This window comes from Bufo gargarizans, chromosome 8 (assembly GCF_014858855.1).
Source record: "Bufo gargarizans isolate SCDJY-AF-19 chromosome 8, ASM1485885v1, whole genome shotgun sequence".
Classification (NCBI taxonomy): domain Eukaryota; kingdom Metazoa; phylum Chordata; class Amphibia; order Anura; family Bufonidae; genus Bufo; species Bufo gargarizans.
The window spans coordinates 140430381-140454407 of record NC_058087.1 but is presented as its reverse complement, the minus strand read 5'-3'; the positions used below and the strand labels follow the sequence as shown (position 1 = coordinate 140454407).

At 43.4% G+C, this 24027-nt stretch overlaps 1 protein-coding gene across 1 annotated transcript in view; it reads right to left on the bottom strand.

Annotated features, from left to right (window-relative positions):
• TMC7 (transmembrane channel like 7) overlaps positions 1 to 6079 on the bottom strand; it is a 68183-nt gene extending 62104 nt beyond the window's left edge. Inside the window, exon 1 of the mRNA XM_044303511.1 lies at positions 5942 to 6079. Coding sequence (XP_044159446.1) covers positions 5942 to 5963 — 22 coding nt within the window. The 5' untranslated portion in view covers positions 5964 to 6079. The remainder of the gene's footprint in view (positions 1 to 5941) is intronic.
• Between the last annotated feature and the right edge of the window lie 17948 nt (positions 6080 to 24027).

The following is a 24027-nucleotide window of genomic DNA, read 5'->3' as shown; positions in this document are numbered from 1 at the left end:
GATCTGAGGTCTGATATGGAGGTTTAATGGGGGGTCTGGAAAGGTCTAATGGGGGTCTGGAGCGGTCTATGGGGGTCTGACTGGGCGGGCCTGAAGGTCTGACCGGGCGGGTCTGATTAGGGGTCTGGACGTCTAATAGGCGTCTAGTCTGAGGTCTGGAGGTCTAATGGGGGTCTTATCTAAGGTCTGATATTGGGTCGGGGTCTTACATGGAGGTCTAATGGCGGTATGATCTGAGGTTTAAAACTGTGGTCTTATATGGGGTCTGACAGAGGTCTAAAGAGGGTTTGGTCTGAGATTGGGGGATCTCATTTACGGTTTTATATGGGGGTCTGATCTGAAAGGAAGTTTTATTATTTTTATTACTAGTGAACAATATAAAGGGGTGTTTTTGTACTGACGCACTATTTGTGTGGTACCAGTATTTTCAGGGGGACTGTTTCTGCAGAAAAGTATTGGGGAGCACAGTGGACACAGTATTGGGGGGTGGCAGGATGGGGTGTCGAGAAGCTGGGAGGATGATGGAAGAGTAGGAAAGTAAGATGTCTGTTTGTAAAACTCTGCAGAGATGAGACACGGCTGAAAGAAGTCACCATGGTGGTCTGGTCTGACAGGAGAAGAAGAGGAAAGAGAATATCTACATCAGAGAGGAGAAGTCACTGGATGGAAGAGGTATGTGGGGTTGTATGACCCTGTATGTTCTGTAGCGCTGTATGTAATGGTTTCCAAGTATGTCTTTAAAGGGGTTGTCCGTTTTTTTTTTTTTGTTTTTTTTTTATGAGCGCTGCCTTCTCTGCTCTATTTACCTGCTCATCACTACAGATGCTACGGCAAGCAGGTGAACAGAACAGAGAAAGCAGCTCTCATATGAGCGCTGCCCTCTCTTCAAACAGCTGTGGGCACAGAGGGCATTACTACTATGGAGGGGGCACAGAGCCAGAGGGCATTATTACTGTGAAGGGGGCACAAAGAGGGCATTATTACTGTGAAGGGGGCACAAAGAGGGCATTATTACTGTGAAGGGGGCACAAAGAGGGCATTACAATTGTGAAAGGGGCACAGAGGGCATAACTACTGTGAGAGGGCACACATTTGTACAAAACTAATGTGAAGGTTGTACAATAAGGGCAATACTATTGTGAGAGGGTATAATTTTTTTTTAAAGTATTTTGGAGAGTGCCAGAGAAAGGACCCGCCCCGGGTGCCAAACACCCTAGGCACGCCACTGGTGAACCTACCTTAACAAAGCAAGCATCTGCCTGCAGTTTCCAGTATTGGAGACAGCTCTGATCACGGACATTTAAACCCTCAGAAGCCATGGTCAAAGGACCACAGCATCTGACAGGTCATTAGCTGGAAGCGGGCTGCTTCTGACATCTGAACAACTCACCCCCAGCGAGACAGTAGGAGCCGTTCAGTTGCTATGACAACCAGTGCTCTTGTGAAAGCTCCCAGGCCTTCCATAGTAAAGTTCCTATTATGCCCTGCCATAGGAAGCCATTACAGTCTACTCTAAGCATTATAAACGGTCTGATAACTGCATGGTCAAGTCCCTTAGGGGAAGAAAAAAAAAAAGTTACAAAAAAGTTTTAGAAAATGTACTAACCACTTCCTATTTGGCCCATTTGCCCCCTTCCTGACCAGGCCTAATTTTGCAAAACTGACATATCTTACTTTATGTAGTAATAACTTTGGAACGCCTTTACTTATCCAAGTCATTCAGAGACTGTTTTCTCGTGACACATTGCACTTCATGGATAGTCATAAATTTGAGTCAATATATTACACCTTTATTTATGAAAAAATCCCAAATTTACCCAAAAATTTAAAAAATTCGCAATTTTCTAAATTTCAATTTCTCTGCTTTTAAAACAGAAAGTGATACCTCATAAAATATTTATTACTTAACATTCCCCATATGTCTACTTTATGTTGGCATCATTTTGGAAATGTAATTTAATTTTTTTAGGACGTTAGAAGGCTTAGAAGCAATTCTTCTAATTTTTAAGAAAATTGCCAAAACCCACTTTTTAAGGACCAGTTCAGGTCTGAAGTCACTTTGTGGGGCCTACATAGTGGATACCCCGATAAATGACCCCATAGTAGAAACTACACCCCTCAAGTTACTTAAAACCGATTTTACAAACTTTGTTAACCCTTTAGGCGTTCCACAAAAATTAAAGGAAAATGGAGATTACATTTTTAAATTTCACTTTTTTGGCAGATTTTCCATTTTAATCCATTTTTTTCTTTAACACATCGATGGTTAACAGCCAAACAAAACTCAATATTTATTACCCAGATTCTGCGGTTTACAGAAACACCCCACATGTGGTCGTAAATTGCTGTATGGGCACACGGCAGGGTGCATTAGAAAAGGAACTCCACGTGGTTTTTAGATGCCATGTCCCATTTGAAGCCCCCCTGATGCACCCTTAGGCTGAGTTCACACGGGTGCAATGCGCGAGGTGAACGCATTGCACCCGCACTGAATCTGGACCCATTCATTTCTATGGGGCTGTGCACATGAGCTGTGATTTTCACGCATCACTTATGCATTGCGTGAAAATCGCAGCATGCTCTATATTGTGCGTTTATTACGCAACGCAGGCCCCATAGAAGAGAATGGGGCCGAGTGAAAATCGCAAGCAAGTGCGGATGGGGTGCGATTTTCACGCATGGTTGCTAAGATGACAGTCTATTTACTGTATTATTTTCCCTTAGAACATGGTTATAAGGGGAAATAATAGCATTCTTTAATACAGAATGCTTAGTAGGTGGTCAATTGAGGGTTAAAAAATATTTAACTCACCTTCTCCTCTTGATCACCTACTAAGCATTCTGTATTAAAGAATGCTATTATTTTCCCTTAAAACCATGTTCTAAGGGAAAATAATAATATCTACACAACACCTAACCCAAACCCGAACTTCTGTGAAGACGTTCGGGTCTGGGTACCACAGTCTGTTTTTTATCACGCGTGTGCAAAACGCATTGCACCCGCGCGATAAAAACGGAACGCAATTGCAGTCAAAACTAACTGCAATTGGGTACCTACTCGCGCGGGTTTGCCGCAACGCATCCGGACCTTATCCGGAAACGCTCGTGTGAAGTACTCAGCCTTACAGTAGAAACTCCCAAGAAGTGATCCCATTTTGGAAACTAGGGGATAAGGTGCCAGTTTTATTGGTACTATTTTTGGGTACATATGATTTTTGGGTCATTCATTATAACACTTTATGGGGCAAGGTGACCCAAAAAATTGGTTGTTTTAGCACAGTTTTTAGTTTTTACAGCGTTCACCTGAGGGGTTCGGTCAAGTGACATTTTTATAGAGCAGATTGTTACGGACGTGGCGATACCTAATATGTGTACTTTTTCTTATTTATTAAAGTTTTACACAATAATAGCATTTTTGAAACAAAAAAAAATGATGTTTTAATGTGTCCATGTTCTGAGAGCTAGAGATTTTCTTATGTGGGGGCTCATTTTTTGCGGGATGAGGTGACTGTTTTATTGGTACCATTTTGTGGGACTTACGCCTTTTTGATCACTTGGTGTTGCACTTTTTGTGATGTAAGGTGACAAAAATGTCTTTTTTGACAGTTATTTATTTATTTTTTTTATGGTGTTTATTGGACTGGGTCGATTATGTGATATATTTATAGAGCCGACCATCACGGACGCGGCAATACCAAATATGTCTATTTTATTTAATTTTTTCTATTTTTAACTTTTTTTTTTATTCCTTACTTGGGGAATTTTTTTTTTTTACATATGAAACCTTTTCATTATAACCCTTAATTTTTTAATTTTTTATTTTACACTTTTCATCCCCCATAAGGTCGCACAAGACCTCTGGGGGACATTTACTTCACTTTTTCTTTCATCTGAAACTGCTCAAATTATTCAAATTCCTGAATCAATGTTTTTTCTCCGCTTTGCTTCCTTAAAGGATTCCTATCACCTCGTTTTGACATAATTAGCTATCAGACAGTAGCGATCCGCTGGTGTCTGCTCTACCAAACAATGCTATTATAATACCTTTGTGTGCAGCTGTTTGCCTAAAAAACTAACTTTTATTGATATGCTAATGAGCCTCTAGGTGCTATGGGGGCGTCTTTTCAGCACCTAGAGGCTCGGTCTACTCACACAAAATGCTGCCCAGCGCGTCCCTCCAGCCCGCCCATCTCCTCTGGAATGCGATCCTCCCTCTGAGCCAGCAGACGAATTCTCGCGCCTGCACCGTGCACGTCTGTATTCGGCGCAGGCGCAGTGAATGTCTGACCGTTCCCTGCACAGACATCTCCACTGCGCCTGCTCCGAGGAACAGATGGCGCAGGCGCAGTGGAGATGCCGGCGCAGGGAGCGTTCAGACATTTGTCCCAATGCATTCTGAATAGAGAGCAATCCGTTCAGGATGCATCAGGATGTCTTCAGTTCAGTCCCTCTTACGGTATTTGGCTGGAGAAAATACTGCAGCATGCTACGGCATTTTCTCCGGACATAATTCCGGAACACTTGCCGGCATTAATTTCCATTGAAATGTATTAATGCCAGATCCGGTACCAAGTGTTCCGTAAAAACGGATCTGGTTTCCTGGTCTGCGCATGCGCAAACCTTTAAAAATGCAAAAAAAAATAAAAAATACTGAATTTGTTTTTCCGGATGACACCAGAGAGACGGGTCTGGTATTTCAAAGCATTTGTCAGCCGGATCCGCATCCGGAAACTAATGCTATCCATTTGTATACGGATTTCCGGATCCGGCAGGCACTGCCTGCTGGATCCTCACAATGCAAGTGTGAAGGTAACCTTACCCGCAAAATAAAAAAAAAGAGCGCTTACACTGCTCCGTAGGCAGAAATATGAAATAGTTATGTGTCAGAAGATGCTAAAAAATTTATTTTTCAAAGTTTTTTTTTTATATTTTGTTTATTAAAAACACAACAAAAAGTATAGCACTTTGGTATCACTGTAATCGCTACGAAATAAAGAAAACACGTCCTTTTTACTGCCCCATCAACATCGTAAATATGAAACTTGTAAAACAATGGCGCAAAGTTTTTTTTTCCCCAATTCATTTTTTTCCTAGCATCCCGATAGTTTGTATGACATATTAAATGGCGCTATCAGAACGTACAACTCGACCTGTAAAATAACGAGCCCTCCTAAAGTTACGTGAACAGAAAGAATTAAAATAAATAAATAAAAAGTCACGGAAGGTGAGGAGGAAACAATAAAAATGAAAAACTGAAAACTGTTTACGATGGGAAGTAATTGGATAACCCCGGGGATTTGCAGTTTTTAAGTCAGGCTATTTTTGCTCCAATGCATATAAACCAATCCTTTAAGGAATTGTCCATTATAGACACCCCCTTTAACCCCTCTCCTGTCAAGGTATACATTGTAATGGGAGGGACAGCACATCCTTAGGGCTCTTGCATTTTCATTCCATGTCCGTTCCATTTTTTTTTTTTTTTCTGTATACGGAACCATTCATTTCAATGGGTCCGCAAAAAAATGGAAGTGACTCCGTGTGCATTCCGTTTTCCGTTCCTCCAAAAAATAGAACATGTCCTATTATTGTCCGCATTACGGTCAAGGATAGGACTGTTCTATGAAGGGCCAGCTGTCCCGTTCCGCAAAATACGGAATGCACACGGACGTCATCCGTATTTTTTGCTGATCCATTTTTTGCGGATCGCGAAATACATACTAAACCCCTTCTAAATCCCTGACACACTGAAATCAATAGGGACTATATTGAAATAGGGACCAGCACGTGTGTGAACACAGCCCAAGACACCAGGTCTGCCGCACACAGTGTTCAGGACCCTCTCTCCGGATATGTCCCCGGACAGCGCAGGTCCAGGCTAGCAGGCAGGTGGCCGCTGTCATGACGTCATACAATGAGTGTAACGTGAGTCACGGTCACCTACCGTTATCGGCCTCGGTGGCCATCGTGCTCGGGCTCCTGTCTGCCACACACACGTCTTCTCCGGGACTTCTCAAAGTGCCAGGCTGGTCAGGACTTTACTAAGCCCCTCCCGAGCTCCTACCCCCCCCCCCTCTCACGGCAGTTGCCATGACGATCAGTGAGGAGGGTCCTAATTCCTGGGAGTGGTCTGATTGGTTGGGAAGACTGAGGGGGCGTGTCTTAATTCAGGTGTACACACAGGCGGTGAGGAATGTATGGGAATGAGCGCGGGGTGTAGACCACGTGACTGTACAGCGAGCACCTGAGGGGAGCGGGGCGGATGTGACACAGCGGGCGGCGGCGTGTGACTGACGTACACCGGGAGATAGCGGAGGGCTGCACCGGGAGCTCCTCTGTACATGCCTGCTGCCACAAAACCCAATGACTACGCATTACTGTTCAGTTACTTACAGAGAGAGCCTCGGAATATCTAAAAGGGGTTATGCACTAATGGAGGAGGGGGACCAGCAGGCAGCTCCCTCATGGAGTAGTCTCTGGTTGTAGAGGGGGGTTCAGAAAACACTATCATCGGGGACAGGTGGGCCAAGGGAAGTACCAAGATCAGGCAGTGAAGGGTCAAATCCAGAAAATGGGCAGAAGTTGGCACCTGGGCAGCCGACAGCATTATGGGGCACCTTTTCAGGGAACTAGAGAGCTAGAAAATGTATTTCTGAGGCACCACCTCATAGGAAATGTGCCTTAAAGGGGTTCTCCGGGAATTTACTAAATGAAAATACTTAACCTCTTGGGGACATAGGGCGTACAGGTACGCCCTGATGTCCTGGTACTTAAGGACACAAGGCGTACCTGTACGTCCTGTGTATTTCCGATCACCGCCGCACAGCGGGCGGTAATCGGAACTGGGTGCCTGCTGAAATATATCCCCCCCCCCCCGTATCGGCAATCGTGGCGGATTAACCCATTCTATGCTGCTGACCGCAGCATAGAAGGGGTTTGTGTTTGAGTGAGCCTATCGAGTCCCCGCGCTGCTGTGGCGGGGACTCGATGTCTCAGAAGGCAGCCCGATGCCTTGCACGGCATCTGGACCTGCCTTCTACGGGAGCAGATGAGATCCAGCCTCAGGCTGGGTCTCCTAGGCAACCTGTTAGTGTATGACTCAGTGTCATACACTACAATACAGATGCAGAGAGGATCAGACCCCCAAAAGTGAACATCAGAAATAAAGTAAAGAAAAAAAAGTGTTTTTAATAAAGTAAAAAAAGAAAAAAAAACGCCCTTTCCCCTTATTTTTTAATAAAAAAATCCCACACATATTACGTATCGCCGCGTCCGTAATGACCGTCTCTATAAATATATCACATGATCCACCCTGTCCGATAAATACCATTAAAACATTTTTTTTTTTAAAGCCATTTTTGTCACCTTACATCAGAAAAGGTGCAACACCAAGTGATCAAAAAGGTGTATTCCCCCCAAAATAGTATCTAACCGTCACATTTGTTATGTAAAACTGAAACAAACAACCCAAAAAAATCATATAGTCATATTTGGTATTGTCGCGTCTGTGACAACCTGCTCTATAAAAATACCACATAATCTAACCTGTCAGATTAATGTTGTAAATAACAAAAAATAAAAACGGTGCTAAAACAGCTATTTCTTGTTACCTTGCCTCACAAAAAGTGTAATATAGAGCAACCAAAAATCATATGTACCCTAAAATAGTACCAACAAAACTGCCACCTTATCCCGTAGTTTCCAAAATGGGGTAACTTTTTTGGAGTTTCTACTCTAGGGGTGCATCAGGGGGGCTTCAAATGGGACATGGTGTCAAAAAAACCCTATGGCATTCCTTTCCTTCTGCGCCCTCAATAGAAGAGCCTCTGGGGATCCTACACGAGGTAAACCCCATACAAGCCGCCTCAGACAACCGCCAGGGGCACCGCCAGGTGGTACACATGGAGGGGAAGAGTATACAAGGATTACGTGACTCTGGGGCCACGTTAACCCTGGTCCGAAATCATTTGGTGCCTAAGCACACCCTCACTGGAGACTGTGTAGCTGTATGGGTCCCAGGGGGAGCAATTTACAAAGTTCCCACTGCCAAGGTGCATTTGAATTGGGGGGCAGGGCATGGAAACGTGGAGGTGGGAATTATGCAGGATTTGCCCGCTGATGTTATTTTGGGCAACGACTTGGGGGAGCTCACCTCTGCTTTTGTCCCTCAACCAACTATCCAAGAGGCCTACCCGGTTGTTACCCGGCAGCAAGCACGCACCACTGCTCCATCCGATCACTCTGAGACTCAGGTAAACAATATGCCACACACCCCTCCTATTCTCCCCTGGGATGCCCCCCTGGAATTTGGCAGTGAGGTGGCCCTAGATCCCTCCCTGCAGGTATATAAAGATAGGATAAACAAGGACCAAGGAGAGTTGGAGGGAGAGAGATATGCTTGGGGCAAAGGTCTCATATACCGCTATGCAGAGAAGGTAGTAAGCAGTTAGTGGTACCCCGAAAGTATAGACAAGAGTTGCTGCGCATCGCGCACGATTTATTATTATCAGGACATTTAGGAATCAATAAATAGAAAAAGACGGCTGGCACTCACTATGTGGTTTCACATCTAACAACAATTTATTAATCACTATACCGCTAATATGACAGTAAAATACATTTAATATAAAACATACTGATTAAAAAATCCCCTAAAAAATAAATACTAAAATGCAAAGTGTCTTGATGTATCAGATCACAAACCGCACCATGAAATGCACAAAGTCTCTGTTGGAGAATAGATGATTCTCTGCTTGATTTGGGCAGTATGCGTTCAATTGAAAATCAAAGCTGTCACTTTGAATGCAACATATAACCCAGTCCACAAGCTGTATAAAATGCTGTTGGGGAGTAGTGTCACTCACTTTATATTTGTCTTTCACAGTTCTTATAGCAATCTTGTTACTTCCAATTTGAAGTATATGATCGATTTTTAGGGTGAATATAGCTTACCCTCCCAGACGAAATTCCGGCCGTCTGTTTGTGCTGCTTCTGCTCGCTCTCAGCGTCTCCGCTCTCCGGCGTTTGTCACGTGGTGTACCGGAGTTATCGCGGGATTTGGGTGTTTCAGTCCGAAGATCTGATGAGAGCTGCAGAGTAGATAGAAAATGGAGCGCTCCACTTGTAGAAGGTAATTCAAATATCGTCGATCATGTAGAAAGCTTGTCAAAAGCTTGTTGTTGGCAGGGATATAACGCTAAACGCGTTTCGAGGACTTCAGTCCTCTTCCTCAGTAGCTATATCCCTGTTGTTAAATCCCCTCCTTTTATATCTTCATCAGTGATCCACAAAATCTGGACTGGAATCGCTTTTCCTCCTATTGCGATTTTTTGGTGCGATTTTTGGTGCGGTTTTGAAATCGCATATGCGTTTTTTATGGCATTCAAACCGCAATCTATTTGTTAGTGTAAATACATCAACTAACTGTTTTTCTCAAATATAAAATCACAACAATAATACTAGATATATAAAATAATGTTAAAAATATTGTTAAAAATATATAATCTAGTCCAGGAGATCAATGTTTTTTTAGAAATGATTTAAGGACAACATAATAATTTATGACAAATATTCATTCATAAAAGGCATCTAAATCATCTAGGGCCTCATCCTCTATAGATTTTCTTTTTTTCTTTCTTATACTATTCATATCCTTGTAGGAGAATAACGAAATTGGTGGTGTGCTCATCAAACAAGAGGGGACCACAGAGCCGATAAACAGCTAACCATGTGATCTCCAATTGAATAAGGGGCACACCACCTAATCTATAAGAATCCAAAAATTTCCAGTTCTGCATTTAAACCACCTGGCATCAGACTTCCAAAATTGTATATTTGTTTGGATTCTGCCCTAGACATCCGTTCAATATGGTTTCCTCCTCTCCAGTGTCTATCAATTTTTTCTAATGCTACAAATGACAGACCAGATGGATCTTGTCCGTGGGCTTCTTTAAAGTGCCTTGAGAGTGAGTGTTTTTCATACCCCTTTTTGATATTAGAAATATGTTCCGATATCCTCACTCTCAAGGTCCTTTTTGTCCGTCCAATATATTGTCTTGCACATGGACATTTAGCTAAATAGATCACGCTTTCCGAATTACATGTAAGAAATTGTTCAATCTCCCATATAAAAGAATTTTGTGTGGAGGATACTGTCTTAACATTTCTAGGGATTTTTGTGGTTTTGCAACATATACATTGTCCGCATTTATAAAAACCTTTTAAATTCGTCAGTCTCCCAGAAATGGGAAGTTTCCAGAAAAACGTTGAAGCTGATCTCAGAAAAATTAAAAATAAACAGCTATATAGAAAAAATCTAACAAATAGAGAAGTGTCTGCAATTAAAGAATTTCAAAAAAATGAGAAAATCACAATTCGCCCCGCAGACAAAGGGGGAGCAATCGTGATTTTAGATACTGCCAAATACATACAGGAATGTTTGAGACAATTATCCGACAACTGCACATATAAAAAATTGGATACAGATCCTACAAAAAAATTCATTGACAAATTAGAAGAATACTGCCAGAAAGGCATGCAGATGGGTATTTTGTCTCAACATGAATCTGATTATATTATGGGGACGCCGGGAAGACTCCCGGTCTTCTATTGCCTTCCTAAGGTACATAAGGACATTGAGAGTCCTCCCGGCCGCCCCATAGTATCAGGCATTGGCTCTTTAACATCCAATTTATCCAGATACATCGATACATGGCTACAGCCCATAGTGAAAACTACTACATCATATTTAAAAGATACCACGCAAATAATTCAAATTTTAGAAGGGCTAAATGTGGGAGAGGACTGGATTATGACTACACTCGATATCCAGTCCCTCTACACAGTGATAGACCATAAAGCTGGAATAAGAGCCATCAAAACCCAATTGGAAAATAATAAGAGAATGAAAGATCAACAATCAGATTTTATTTTAGAAGGTATTAAACACATCTTAGAACACAATTATTTTTACTTTGAGGGATGTTTTTACTTACAAATTAGAGGAACAGCCATGGGCACCAGGTTTGCCCCCAGCTATGCAAACCTGTTCCTAGCACAATGGGAACAGGAAACTATTGATTTGCATAGAGGGGGTAACCTGGTGCTCTGGCGTCGATATATCGACGATGTCCTTTTAATCTGGAAGGGAGATCAAGACAGTCTTAATAGTTTTTTAATGGGACTCAATGATAATAATTTGAATTTAGTTTTTACCCAAAATATTAATATGACAGAAATAGAATTTCTAGATTTGGCAATTATGAGGACAGAGGATAAATATATCTGCAAGACATACCAAAAACCCTCCTCTCGAAATGCTTTTATCTTGCACTCCAGTTGCCACTTGCCTAACTGGCTGTTGAATGTGCCCTTCGGACAATTCCGTAGGCTGAAACGGAATTGCACCGAAGAGGCACAATTCGAATTGGAAGCAATGCAGCTGAGGGATAAATTCCTAGTAAAACAATACCCAACCAATATATTAGAAAATTCATTGGAAAAGGTTAGGAAATTACCTAGAAGCACATTGCTAACTGTAAAAACAGTAGAATCAAAAGAAACGGATTCCCAATTCAGGATTATTCTGCCATACACAACACAGAGAAGGAAGGTGGAGGAAATCATTAAAAGGCACTGGCATCACCTACTACAGGATAAAATACTAGGTAGGTTAATACCAGCCAGACCCTTAATAACATATACAAGAGCAGCCAATTTAGGGATAAAAGTCGCCCCATCGATTAAAACTAAAAAAAGAATAACATCAAATTCTGGGAGACTGACGAATTTAAAAGGTTTTTATAAATGCGGACAATGTATATGTTGCAAAACCACAAAAATCCCTAGAAATGTTAAGACAGTATCCTCCACACAAAATTCTTTTATATGGGAGATTGAACAATTTCTTACATGTAATTCGGAAAGCGTGATCTATTTAGCTAAATGTCCATGTGCAAGACAATATATTGGACGGACAAAAAGGACCTTGAGAGTGAGGATATCGGAACATATTTCTAATATCAAAAAGGGGTATGAAAAACACTCACTCTCAAGGCACTTTAAAGAAGCCCACGGACAAGATCCATCTGGTCTGTCATTTGTAGCATTAGAAAAAATTGATAGACACTGGAGAGGAGGAAACCATATTGAACGGATGTCTAGGGCAGAATCCAAACAAATATACAATTTTGGAAGTCTGATGCCAGGTGGTTTAAATGCAGAACTGGAAATTTTTGGATTCTTATAGATTAGGTGGTGTGCCCCTTATTCAATTGGAGATCACATGGTTAGCTGTTTATCGGCTCTGTGGTCCCCTCTTGTTTGATGAGCACACCACCAATTTCGTTATTCTCCTACAAGGATATGAATAGTATAAGAAAGAAAAAAAGAAAATCTATAGAGGATGAGGCCCTAGATGATTTAGATGCCTTTTATGAATGAATATTTGTCATAAATTATTATGTTGTCCTTAAATCATTTCTAAAAAAACATTGATCTCCTGGACTAGATTATATATTTTTAACAATATTTTTAACATTATTTTATATATCTAGTATTATTGTTGTGATTTTATATTTGAGAAAAACAGTTAGTTGATGTATTTACACTAACAAATAGATTGCGGTTTGAATGCCATAAAAAACGCATATGCGATTTCAAAACCGCACCAAAAATCGCACCAAAAAATCGCAATAGGAGGAAAAGCGATTCCAGTCCAGATTTTGTGGATCACTGATGAAGATATAAAAGGAGGGGATTTAACAACAGGGATATAGCTACTGAGGAAGAGGACTGAAGTCCTCGAAACGCGTTTAGCGTTATATCCCTGCCAACAACAAGCTTTTGACAAGCTTTCTACATGATCGACGATATTTGAATTACCTTCTACAAGTGGAGCGCTCCATTTTCTATCTACTCTGCAGCTCTCATCAGATCTTCGGACTGAAACACCCAAATCCCGCGATAACTCCGGTACACCACGTGACAAACGCCGGAGAGCGGAGACGCTGAGAGCGAGCAGAAGCAGCACAAACAGACGGCCGGAATTTCGTCTGGGAGGGTAAGCTATATTCACCCTAAAAATCGATCATATACTTCAAATTGGAAGTAACAAGATTGCTATAAGAACTGTGAAAGACAAATATAAAGTGAGTGACACTACTCCCCAACAGCATTTTATACAGCTTGTGGACTGGGTTATATGTTGCATTCAAAGTGACGGCTTTGATTTTCAATTGAACGCATACTGCCCAAATCAAGCAGAGAATCATCTATTCTCCAACAGAGACTTTGTTCATTTTATGGTGCGGTTTGTGATCTGATACATCAAGACACTTTGCATTTTAGTATTTATTTTTTAGGGGATTTTTTAATCAGTATTTTTATATTAAATGTATTTTACTGTCATATTAGCGGTATAGTGATTAATAAATTGTTGTTAGATGTGAAACCACATAGTGAGTGCCAGCCGTCTTTTTCTATTTATTGTACTCTCTTGGACTGTTAGAGTGAGCAGTCTTTCGGCTAGAGCACCCCTACCTTACTGAGGAGGGTGGTGAGCTATCCACATACCTTTGCATTTTTTACATTTAGGAATCAGCCAAACGAAACATCGGCTGACGCAGAACTTCTTCTGGCCAGGTATCTCAAAGGATATTAGACAATACTGTCAAACGTGCGATACCTGCCAGAGGGTAGGGAAGAGAGGGGATCGCTATAAAGCCAAACTCAGATCCCTGCCCATAATTGAAGAACTCTTCAGTCGAGTAGCTGTAGACATAATACGACCCCTAGCGAAACCCAGTCCCTCCGGCAAGAAATACATCTTTGTGGACTATGCCACTAGATACCCAGAGGCAGGGGCGTTGACCAATGTACATGCAGAGACTATAGCCGATGCCCTTATGCGAATATTCTCCCGTATGGGATTTCCCCGGGAGATTATATCGGATAGGGGCACCCAGTTCACTGCAGAGGTCACCCACCAACTCTGGAAAGTGTGTGGGGTGAAACCGATCTTAAACTCCGCCTACCACCCCCAGTCCAACGGGCTCTGCGAACGGTTTAACGGAACACTTAAACAGATGATCCGCACGTTCATAGACACTCAAAAAGACTGGGAACGGTTTTTGCCCCACTTGCTCTTTGCCTATAGGGAAGTACCCCAAGAATCCACGGGATTCTCCCCTTTTGAATTATTGTTCGGGAGGAGAGTGAGGAGTCCCTTAGACCTTATCAGAGAACACTGGGAGGGAGGGGTAACTACGAATGGTACCCCTATTGTCCCATACGTGCTGGAGTTTAGGGAACGCTTGGAGGCTCTGACACAGACGGTACGTACTAACCTCCAAGCGGCCCAACAACGACAGCGCAGATGGTATGATAAGGGGGCCAGGGACCGCAGCTTTCAGGTCGGGCAGAAGGTGTTAATCCTACGGCCAGTCCCTAATGACAAGCTGCAGGCCTCCTGGCAGGGCCCATACAAGGTGGTGGAGCAAATCTACGATACCACCTATGTGATCGGCCCGTGCGCTGGAGCAGGGGGCAGACGCATGCTCCATGTGAACATGCTGAAGCCCTACTACGAGCGCATAGAAGAGGTGACCGCTATTTGCGCCTCTGCCGCAGAGGACTTTGACAATTTACCTCTCCTAGACCTCCTAGAGAAAGAGGGCCAGAAAGAGGACCTGGAAGAGGTTCAGTTAGGTGAACGGCTGAGTCCCCAGGAAAGGGTGCAGGCTCATAGTCTAATAAGAGAAAAAGGAACCACTTTTTCTAATCTACCCGGGTACACCCCGTTAGCCACCCACAGAGTAGAAACACCAGGGCAGACCCCTCTCCGCCAACCTCCTTACCGCATACCTGAATCCGTAAAGGATAATATGCGTAAGGAAATAGAAGAAATGCTACAACTAGGAGTCATAGAGCACTCTGAAAGCCCTTGGGCCTCCCCAGTAGTTCTGGTGCCGAAGCGGGATGGGACTACCCGCTTATGCGTAGACTACCAAAGGCTTAATGATAAGACCGTATCTGATGCCTACCCTTTGCCCTTGCTATAGACGAGCTCCTAGACAAAATGGCCAGGGGCCAATACCTCACCACAATAGATCTTTGTAAGGGGTATTGGCAGATTCCCCTAGCCAAAGACGCCATCCCTAAGTCGGCGTTTGTCACACCGTTTGGCCTGTACCAGTTTAAGGTCATGCCATTCGGGATGAAAAACGCTCCGGCTACTTTTCAGAGGATGGTGGATCGGCTATTGGATGGGTTCCAGGAGTACGCTTGCGCCTATCTAGATGATATAGCGATCTTCAGCCATTCCTGGACTGAACACCTGACCCACATAGGAGCCGTACTAGACCGTATTAGGGAGGCAGGATTAACTCTGAAACCCAGTAAGTGCCATATAGGGATGGCAGAAGTCGAATACCTAGGACACTGGGTAGGGAGCGGCCAACAAAAACCCGAACCGGCTAAGGTAGAGGCTGTAGCCAAATGGCCAACCCCTTGTACCAAAACTCAAGTACTGGCATTCCTAGGTACCGCAGGATACTACCGTAAATTTGTACCCAACTACAGTACCCTGGCCAAACCCCTCACCGATTTGACCCACAAGAATCTTCCTAAGATAGTAGTCTGGACCCCAGAGTGTGAGCAGGCATTCCAGCAACTAAAAACGGCTCTTGTGAATTCACCTGTACTTGCCACCCCTGATCCAACTAAACGCTTTCTCGTCCACACAGACGCATCTATGTTTGGATTGGGGGCAGTACTGAGCCAAGTCGGAAAAGATGGCAGTGAGCATCCAGTGGCTTACTTAAGCAGAAAACTTTTACCCCGGGAAGTAAGCTACGCCGCCATAGAAAAAGAATGCCTGGCCGTGGTGTGGGCCCTTAAAAAGCTGCAGCCCTATTTGTATGGACAACCCTTTTCCTTATTTACAGATCACAACCCACTGGTGTGGCTGAACAGGGTGTCAGGTGACAATGCCCGGCTGCTGCGCTGGAGTTTGGCGCTGCAGCCTTTTGACTTTACCATCCACTACCGCCCTGGGAAGCAAAATGGCAACGCCGACGGGTTATCCAGACAAACTGAACTTGAAAAGTGATCTGTGAGCGCTCCTCCGGACATCCCCAAGCCGATCCGTTGGGATCAGACTGTGTATGCCGGCTTGGTTCTGGGGGAGCATTGTGGCAAACATCGCCACTTATCGAATGTCTTTCTTGTCTGTACCTCTTCCCCTCCCCCCTCAACCTCCCATCAGTCCTTGCTATTGTCTGACCCCACTTTTCCTTGTACCATAGTAATCTATGTATTGTATGTAAATGAGGCTGTTGGAGGTTTGAAACCAGGTGCGCATGACTAGTAAAGTCAGTTGACTCCCAAACTGTGTGTCGTCCAGTCACTGGGGAAATTGTCTCTTGCATATTGACCTGCTTCTTCAGCTATAAGGGGATTTAAGTGAAGATATTGAGGGTATACCTTGAAGCTCCGCAACACAGTCCATCCAATATCAAGCAGTTGGGGAGGCAGCACTCCAACTGGGTGAAAAAAGAGGTTCATATGAAAAAAAATATTATTGGGTCTCGTGTAACTGTCAGTGTAAGGTTACATCTAGAGATGAGCGAATTTTTCAAAAATTCGATTCGGCCAGTCTGCCGAATAAAAATAAATTAATTGTTTTGATCCAAATTAATTTGCGGGGAATCCCGTTAAAAACTGCTATTTCCTGGCTGCAGAGAGCTTTTATAATGCTGTAGAACAAGGTGCCTTGCAGTTAGATGCATAGGAAGTCTGCTGTGGTAGTGAAGTAATACTCTGAGTCAGTATGACATGCAGATGACAGGCGTCACTCTTAGAATCACTGCACACTTCACTTATTTGGGCAGTCACAGGGTCAAAACTGACCAAATAACTCAAGTATGAACTCAGCCTTACAGGTCGATGTTAACGCCAAGAAGAAGCGCACTCCTTTTACACCGTCGTCAGCTGATTCCACATAGATGTCTACAGAACCTGTTCTATTAAACGCTTATACAAGTAGAGCTCCCCAACAGAGTGGAGAGAGTGTCAGCATTAAGTTTGTGTTGACGTCACTGATTATTTTGCCCTTCCTCTGATCTGTCAGAACAATAACTCCCAAAAAACTGACCCAACACTATGCACTGACTGACTGCTACTGCCGTCGCCTCCGTGAACCCGTGCACCGCTACTTCCCAGGCAGGTAGGCTCCTGCAAGGTGGGTGGTCTACCCCGGGCACGTTTGACTACCGACCTCCCACTGCTGCCACCCTGTTAACTCTCGGCCACGCAAGCACCTTTTCCTAGCTCCACCGCTGCCTCATGGGCAAGCTGCCACCCTCTTCTCCCGATGATGAGGTCCCTTCGTCAGAGGGGGTGAAGATGTGATGACGTAGGTTTGCTACGTTGCTCCTCCCTGTGACCGTTCTAGCCCACCACATTATGCAAGACACAAGCCTCTCTATCTGAACCGCGGGACGCCCCCACCTCTGGGCCCTTTGCATTCTGCTGGACCAGACTCTCGGCGGATCCCCTGTATTTATCCGTCTTGCCTGGCAGTGTCTGCTTGCTGCCTCGATCGCAGATGGGGCGGTCGCCCTTCTTCTAATGTTTAGGTCTCAGCTGCTTCCTGCCGCCCCCCTCATTGGATCTTCGATGTCGACTGGGACCTGGTTACAGTTTTGAAGTATCGAATATATGTTGCTTTGTGTCCTCCTCTGCCTCTATGTTTGACCCCCTCCTCCCCCATGCCCTGTGTAATCGTTTTCTCGATCTCCCCACTTTGTCTATTCATTTATAGGGAATATTGGACAGAAGGTTAAAATTTCTCAACTTTATATAAAGTGTTGCTTAAAACACGATTTAATAATACACGTTCTCCGGGAAAAAAGGCTTGGCAAATTGATTGTCCGGAAATTTCCCTTGAAGATTGGGATAATATATTGGCGAATTTAAGTTTCGCTTCTTATAACTTTAATCACGTTTTGGAGAAAGCATAAAAAAATAAAAATTCCACCTTGAGATGAATCCTGTCAAGATTGATGCAAGTGCGGTATCGACTGCTCATCGAGCCAGATACTTTTGGGGGAACCTGTCTTGCATGAACAGGCCTCTAGTAGCTACAGACAATGAAAAGACAAAGCTGCAAGATTGCTTGGAGCCCGGAAAAGTCGCGAAGTTCATCAAGATTCAAATAATAACTACCAGCCCCTGGTCTCTTTATCAGGGAAGGGAAGGAGGACATCTGTAGTGCTAGGAGATTTAGAGGGTCTTCGTATTCCCCCCACTATACGGACGTCTCAGAAATGAACTGCTGCTCCCGACAGAAGCTCCTGGGAAGGTCATGGAGCGCCCCGGTCATCCGGCATCTATTCGTTCCGCTGAAGGATTATTTTGAAAGTGTGTAGAAGCCACACGGGGTCCCCACGGTGCAGATTTATCATGGAGTCACCGGATTTTATAACATTACATTATTATATAAAGAAGAAAAAAAAATGAAGCCCTTTCATCATCCGGCTCCCAAGTGCGACCAGCTACATCATCGAGTAGTGTCTGCACGTCACTGATGTCCTCCCCAACCGTCTCTGGGTCAGGAGCCTGACCACTTGCAACACGAGCTCCCACGCCACTCTCCTCATCACTACTTGCTTGCCTAGTGGAAGAAGTGGATGTCTCCTCCATATCTTGGCTTGTCAGTAGCTGCTGTCTTCTAGTAGTTCGGCCTCACTGTATAGTCATCCCCACAGCATGCAATACTTCTCTGGCTGAGGGAACAGAAAAAGACAGAGGCAGGTTAAGGACAGATAAGGGCACAGGGCCTGCTCCCGGGACATGCCAACTAAGGGTTGTGTCTGACGAACCCACCGACTCTTGGCTGGGGGTGTCTAATGTCACTTGCAGCGAAGTCGAAGATAGAGTCAACCATTCAAGAACCGCTGGGATGTTGGTCAAGACACGACCACTAGCTGACACTGGGAGCTTAGCCCTCTCAATGTGACCACTGCTGCCACGGCCCCTTACTCTGCTGCGACCTGTGCCTACGCCAGAAAGAATTAGGCCTCTGCCACTTCTCTATGCAGGTAGTGAAGTTTGAGGCACACAGTTTTCAGTATTTCAAAAGGAATTTATTCATTGAGCACTTGATCAATATCGAAAATTATAAAGCGGACCGCTAGGAGTGAAAATTACTATGTGTGCAGTGCAGTCTATTATACACTCACCTAAAGAATTATTAGGAACACCTGTTCTATTTCTCATTAATGCGATTATCTAGTCAACCAATCACATGGCAGTTGCTTCAATGCCTGTAGGGTTGTGGTCCTGGTCAAGACAATCTCCTGAACTCCAAACTGAATGTCAGAATGGGAAAGAAAGGTGATTTAAGCAATTTTGAGTGTGGCATAGTTGTTGGTGCCAGACGGGCCAGTCTGAGTATTTCACAATCTGCTCAGTTACTGGGATTTTCACGCACAACCATTTCTAGGGTTTACAAAGAATGGTGTGAAAAGGGAAAAACATCCAGTATGCGGCAGTCCTGTGGGCGAAAATGTCTTGTTGATGCTATAGGTCAGAGGAGAATGGGCCGACTGATTCAAGCTGATAGAAGAGCAACGTTGACTGAAATAACCACTCGTTACAACCAAGGTATGCAGCAAAGCATTTGTGAAGCCACAACACGCTCAACCTTGAGGGGGATGGGCTACAACAGCAGAAGACCCCACTGGGTAGCACTCATCTCCACTACAAATAGGAAAAAGAGGCTACAATTTGCACAAGCTCACCAAAATTGGACTGTTGAAGACTGGAAAAATGTTGCCTGGTCTGATGAGTCTCGATTTCTGTTGAGACATTCAAATGGTAGAGTCCGAATTTGGCGTAAACAGAATGAGAACATGTATCCATCATGCCTTGTTACCACTGTGCAGGCTGGTGGTGGTGGTCTAATGGTGTTTTCTGGGCACACTTTAGGCCCCTTAGTGCCAATTGGCCATCGTTTAAATGCCACGGGCTACCTGAGCATTGTTTCTGACCATGTCCATCCCTTCATGACCACCATGTACCCATCCTCTGATGGCTACTTCCAGTAGGATAATGCACCATGTCACAAAGCTCGAATCATTTCAAATTGGTTTCTTGAACATGACAATGAGTTCACTGTACTAAAATGGCCCCCACAGTCACCAGATCTCAACCCAATAGAGCATCTTTGAGATGTGGTGGAACGGGAGCTTCATGCCCTGGATGTGCATCCCTTAAATCTCCATCAACTGCAAGATGCTATCCTATCAATATGGGCCAACATTTCTAAAGAATGCTATCAGCACCTTGTTGAATCAATGCCACGTAGAATTAAGGCAGTTCTGAAGGCAAAGGGGGGTCCAACACCGTATTAGTATGGTGTTCCTAATAATTCTTTAGGTGAGTGTATGTAATTGATGGATTATAATAAGATCACAATAGGCGACAATGTTAATGATACAATCCACATACATTATGTGATGTTCTTGGAGAACCCGTTCATACAGCTGCAGTAATCCAAATAATTGTAACCAGTACTCAGACTATACACCTTGACATATATGTGGCTTAATTGTTTTCAGATGTTCCAAACCGTATTGTTCACCAGGTGGCATTTAATACTGCTTTAGCATGTTTCTACTATGAGATTGGGGGGTACCATACAGATAAATGATGCATTACCTATGATCCAACATGGTATATATTATAGACGTGTATTATATGGCTGATATGTAATAAGTGCCTAGCACTAACAGAATTCCCTATTATGGACTCTATGTACTCTAGCACCGATCTTTTAGGACTTACACATTGTAGTATATAAATAATTTTCTATATGTATCTAGCCTGATTGTTTCAGTAGTTCTAATCCAGCTCATGTCAATTACTGTGTTATAGATAAAAATGTGACCGCAGATAAAGGTCCTGTGTGACCGAAACGTCCGGTTTAAGAATACTGTTCATACCTACTAAAATTAATGTTGGGCGAACAGATGAAACTACTATATGATCTGATTTGAATGAATAAATTCCTTTTGAAATACTGAAAACTGTGTGCCTCAAACTTCACTACGTGTATATTGGCTGCTATCAGCCCTTGGTTGGCACCAGAACCTCAGAAGTAGAGTGCGGTTCTCCATCCTCTCAAACTTCTCTATGCAGGGCCTGGCACTTCTCTGTCTGACATACTGTTAGATCAAATAAATAAATAAATAAAAAGGAAATTAAACCACCCCAAAAAAGTCAAATTTTCTCACTTCACCACACAACGGCTAGTAAACCCCCCCCCCCCCCCCCACTAATACATACAAAAAAGGGCTTTGGAACATATACCTGCACCGCTGAACGGCAAATATATTTTTATTTTGCCACTATTACACGCCAAAAAGGGCTTTAGAACATATAACTGCACTGCTGAACGGCAAATAGGCCCTTATGTTTTTTCCACTTATACACGACACAGAAGGCTTTAGAACATATGTCTATGAAGGTTCTCATATATCCAGGTCATGGTATATATCTGTAAAGAATAAATCAAGGCAACTGGACGTACTGTAGATTTCTTGAAAACGTTTCACTCGTTCTTCCAACGAGCTTTCTCAATTCTGAGTGACTGTACAAAAAACAACAACAAAAAAACAACAACAACTACATCAGCGTATGGCTCAGCATAGAAGAGCCAAAACCTCTGGTCAAGATTCAGCCGTGTACTTACATCTAAAAAGAACAGGTCACACCTTTGAAGACAGTCAAGTATGTGTTTTGGATAAGGAGGCGATTGGTACAAACGAGGCGTGAAGGAGATGAAGAAATTTGCAAAAATACAGCGGCTCACCCCCTCACCGTATGGATAAGGTGCTCACCTTCGGGTCCCACCCTCAGGACCTGTAGGGACAAACTGGAATAAAACTATTGTGAAGGGGCACACTCACAAGGGAAACACTATAGTATTGGAAAATTTTGGACTTTATTAATCTAAAACCATACCCCTAAAAATAAATAAAATCATACACACATATAAGCACACTTGTACACAATACACCAGCGTACCGGCAATGTCCCAATAGATGTTCTTAATCAATATCGTAATAATGTGGCCGTAACCACAATGCCCAATGGGATTGCAGTGGGCAATAAGAATCAAAAGCGTTCGTAGTCAGTATCGTAATAAGGCCGTGGTCAGTATCGTGGTAATATGGCTGCAACCCCAATGCCCAATGTCTATTGCTGTGGGCAGTGAGAGTTGAATTGTCCAAGTACCCCCAATGCCACAGTACAGATCGGTCCAATTGTGGTGGACACACTTTGCTTCGCAGAGGATGAATAGACCTTACTTTACAGTCGGTAAATATAACTTGCAATGCTCACATCTGAGCCCGGTCTTACCCCTCTTCACTGCAAGCCGCAGCGTTGTCTCCAGGCGGCCGTGCACTCACTGCGTCTCACGTGATGTGCTGGCCTAACGTGGCGTCCCACGTGACCTGGTTGTCCAGGGAACCGGTGCGGCGCTGCAGTGACGTCACGGTATAGCGACCGTTCTTTCCAGCTCTTAAGTTCAAGCCGGATTTCCTTGCGGTGTATGTTATTTCCTTTGCTTCCAAACTTATTTCTTCTTTCTTTATATTAGTCCCACGCTCACTCTGTAATGCCAGACACGTTTCAGGGTGTAACACCCCTTCCTCAGTGGCCAACTGAGTGAGCGGATCCTCACTCCTTATAAAGGCAATATCTTTACCCACAATCCCACATTGTTCTGTGCAATCAATAATCTCTGGATTGGATTCCAATCATAATGTGTGTATCTTCATGAATTAAAACAATAAATAACCCAATGTATACATATACATGTTCTTTACCATTCCAATGGTTAAACATAGTTAATAATGATTAAAAAAACTCACATAGGAGAAAACTGCAATGTCTACCGCCATTTTTTAGAGAAAAACGCATCAAAAGCGCATAAAAAACGCATCAGTGTGAATCAAGTCTTATATGGGTTTTTTGCCATGTGTGCAATTTTTCCTTCGAATGATTATGACCCACACCTCATAGTCTATTCTTGTGTAATTCAACTAGGAGAGCTCTATTGTTCTTTTTCAAAGGGGGAGGGGTATACTCCAATTCATTTCTTTTATTGCAGCCTAGGGGGGCCGCCTGGAGACAACGGTGCGGCTTGCAGTGAAGAGGGGTAAGACCGGGCTCAGATGTGAGCATTGCAAGTTATATTTACCGACTGTAAAGTAAAGTCTATTCATCCTCTGCGAAGCAAAGTGTGTCCACCACAACAATTGGACGTATCTGTACTGTGGCATTGGGGGTACTTGGACAATTCAACTCTCACTGCCCACAGCAATAGACATTGGGCTTGCAGCCATATTACCACGATACTGACCACGGCCTTATTACGATACTGACTACGAACGCTTTTGATTCTTATTGCCCACTGCAATCCCATAGAGCATTGTGGTTACGGCCACATTATTACGATATTGATTAAGAACATCTATTGGGATATTGCCGGTACGCTGGTGTATTGTGTACAAGTGTGCTTATATGTGTGTATGATTTTATTTATTTTTAGGGGTATGGTTTTAGATTAATAAAGTCCAAAATTTTCCAATACTATAGTGTTTCCCTTGTGGGTGTGCCCCTTCACAATAGTTTTATTCCAGTTTATCCCTACAGGTCCTGAGGGTGGGACCCGAAGGTGAGCACCTTATCCATACGGTGTGGGGGTGAGCTGCTGTATTTTTGCAAATTTCTTCATTTCATTTCATCACCGTTTGCAGTTGAGCTCCCCTCTCTTCGAGATGGACATTTGGGAACATTTAGACAATAAATATAAACAGATTGATACATTTACCTTCAACTTGGAAGGTGAAGTATCAATAGGAACAGAAAGATCAATGGACGATGTTTTTAAGATTTTGGAGAAAACTTTGCAACGTCAAGTACGCAATAAGTGGGAAATCAGGTCACTTACACAATATT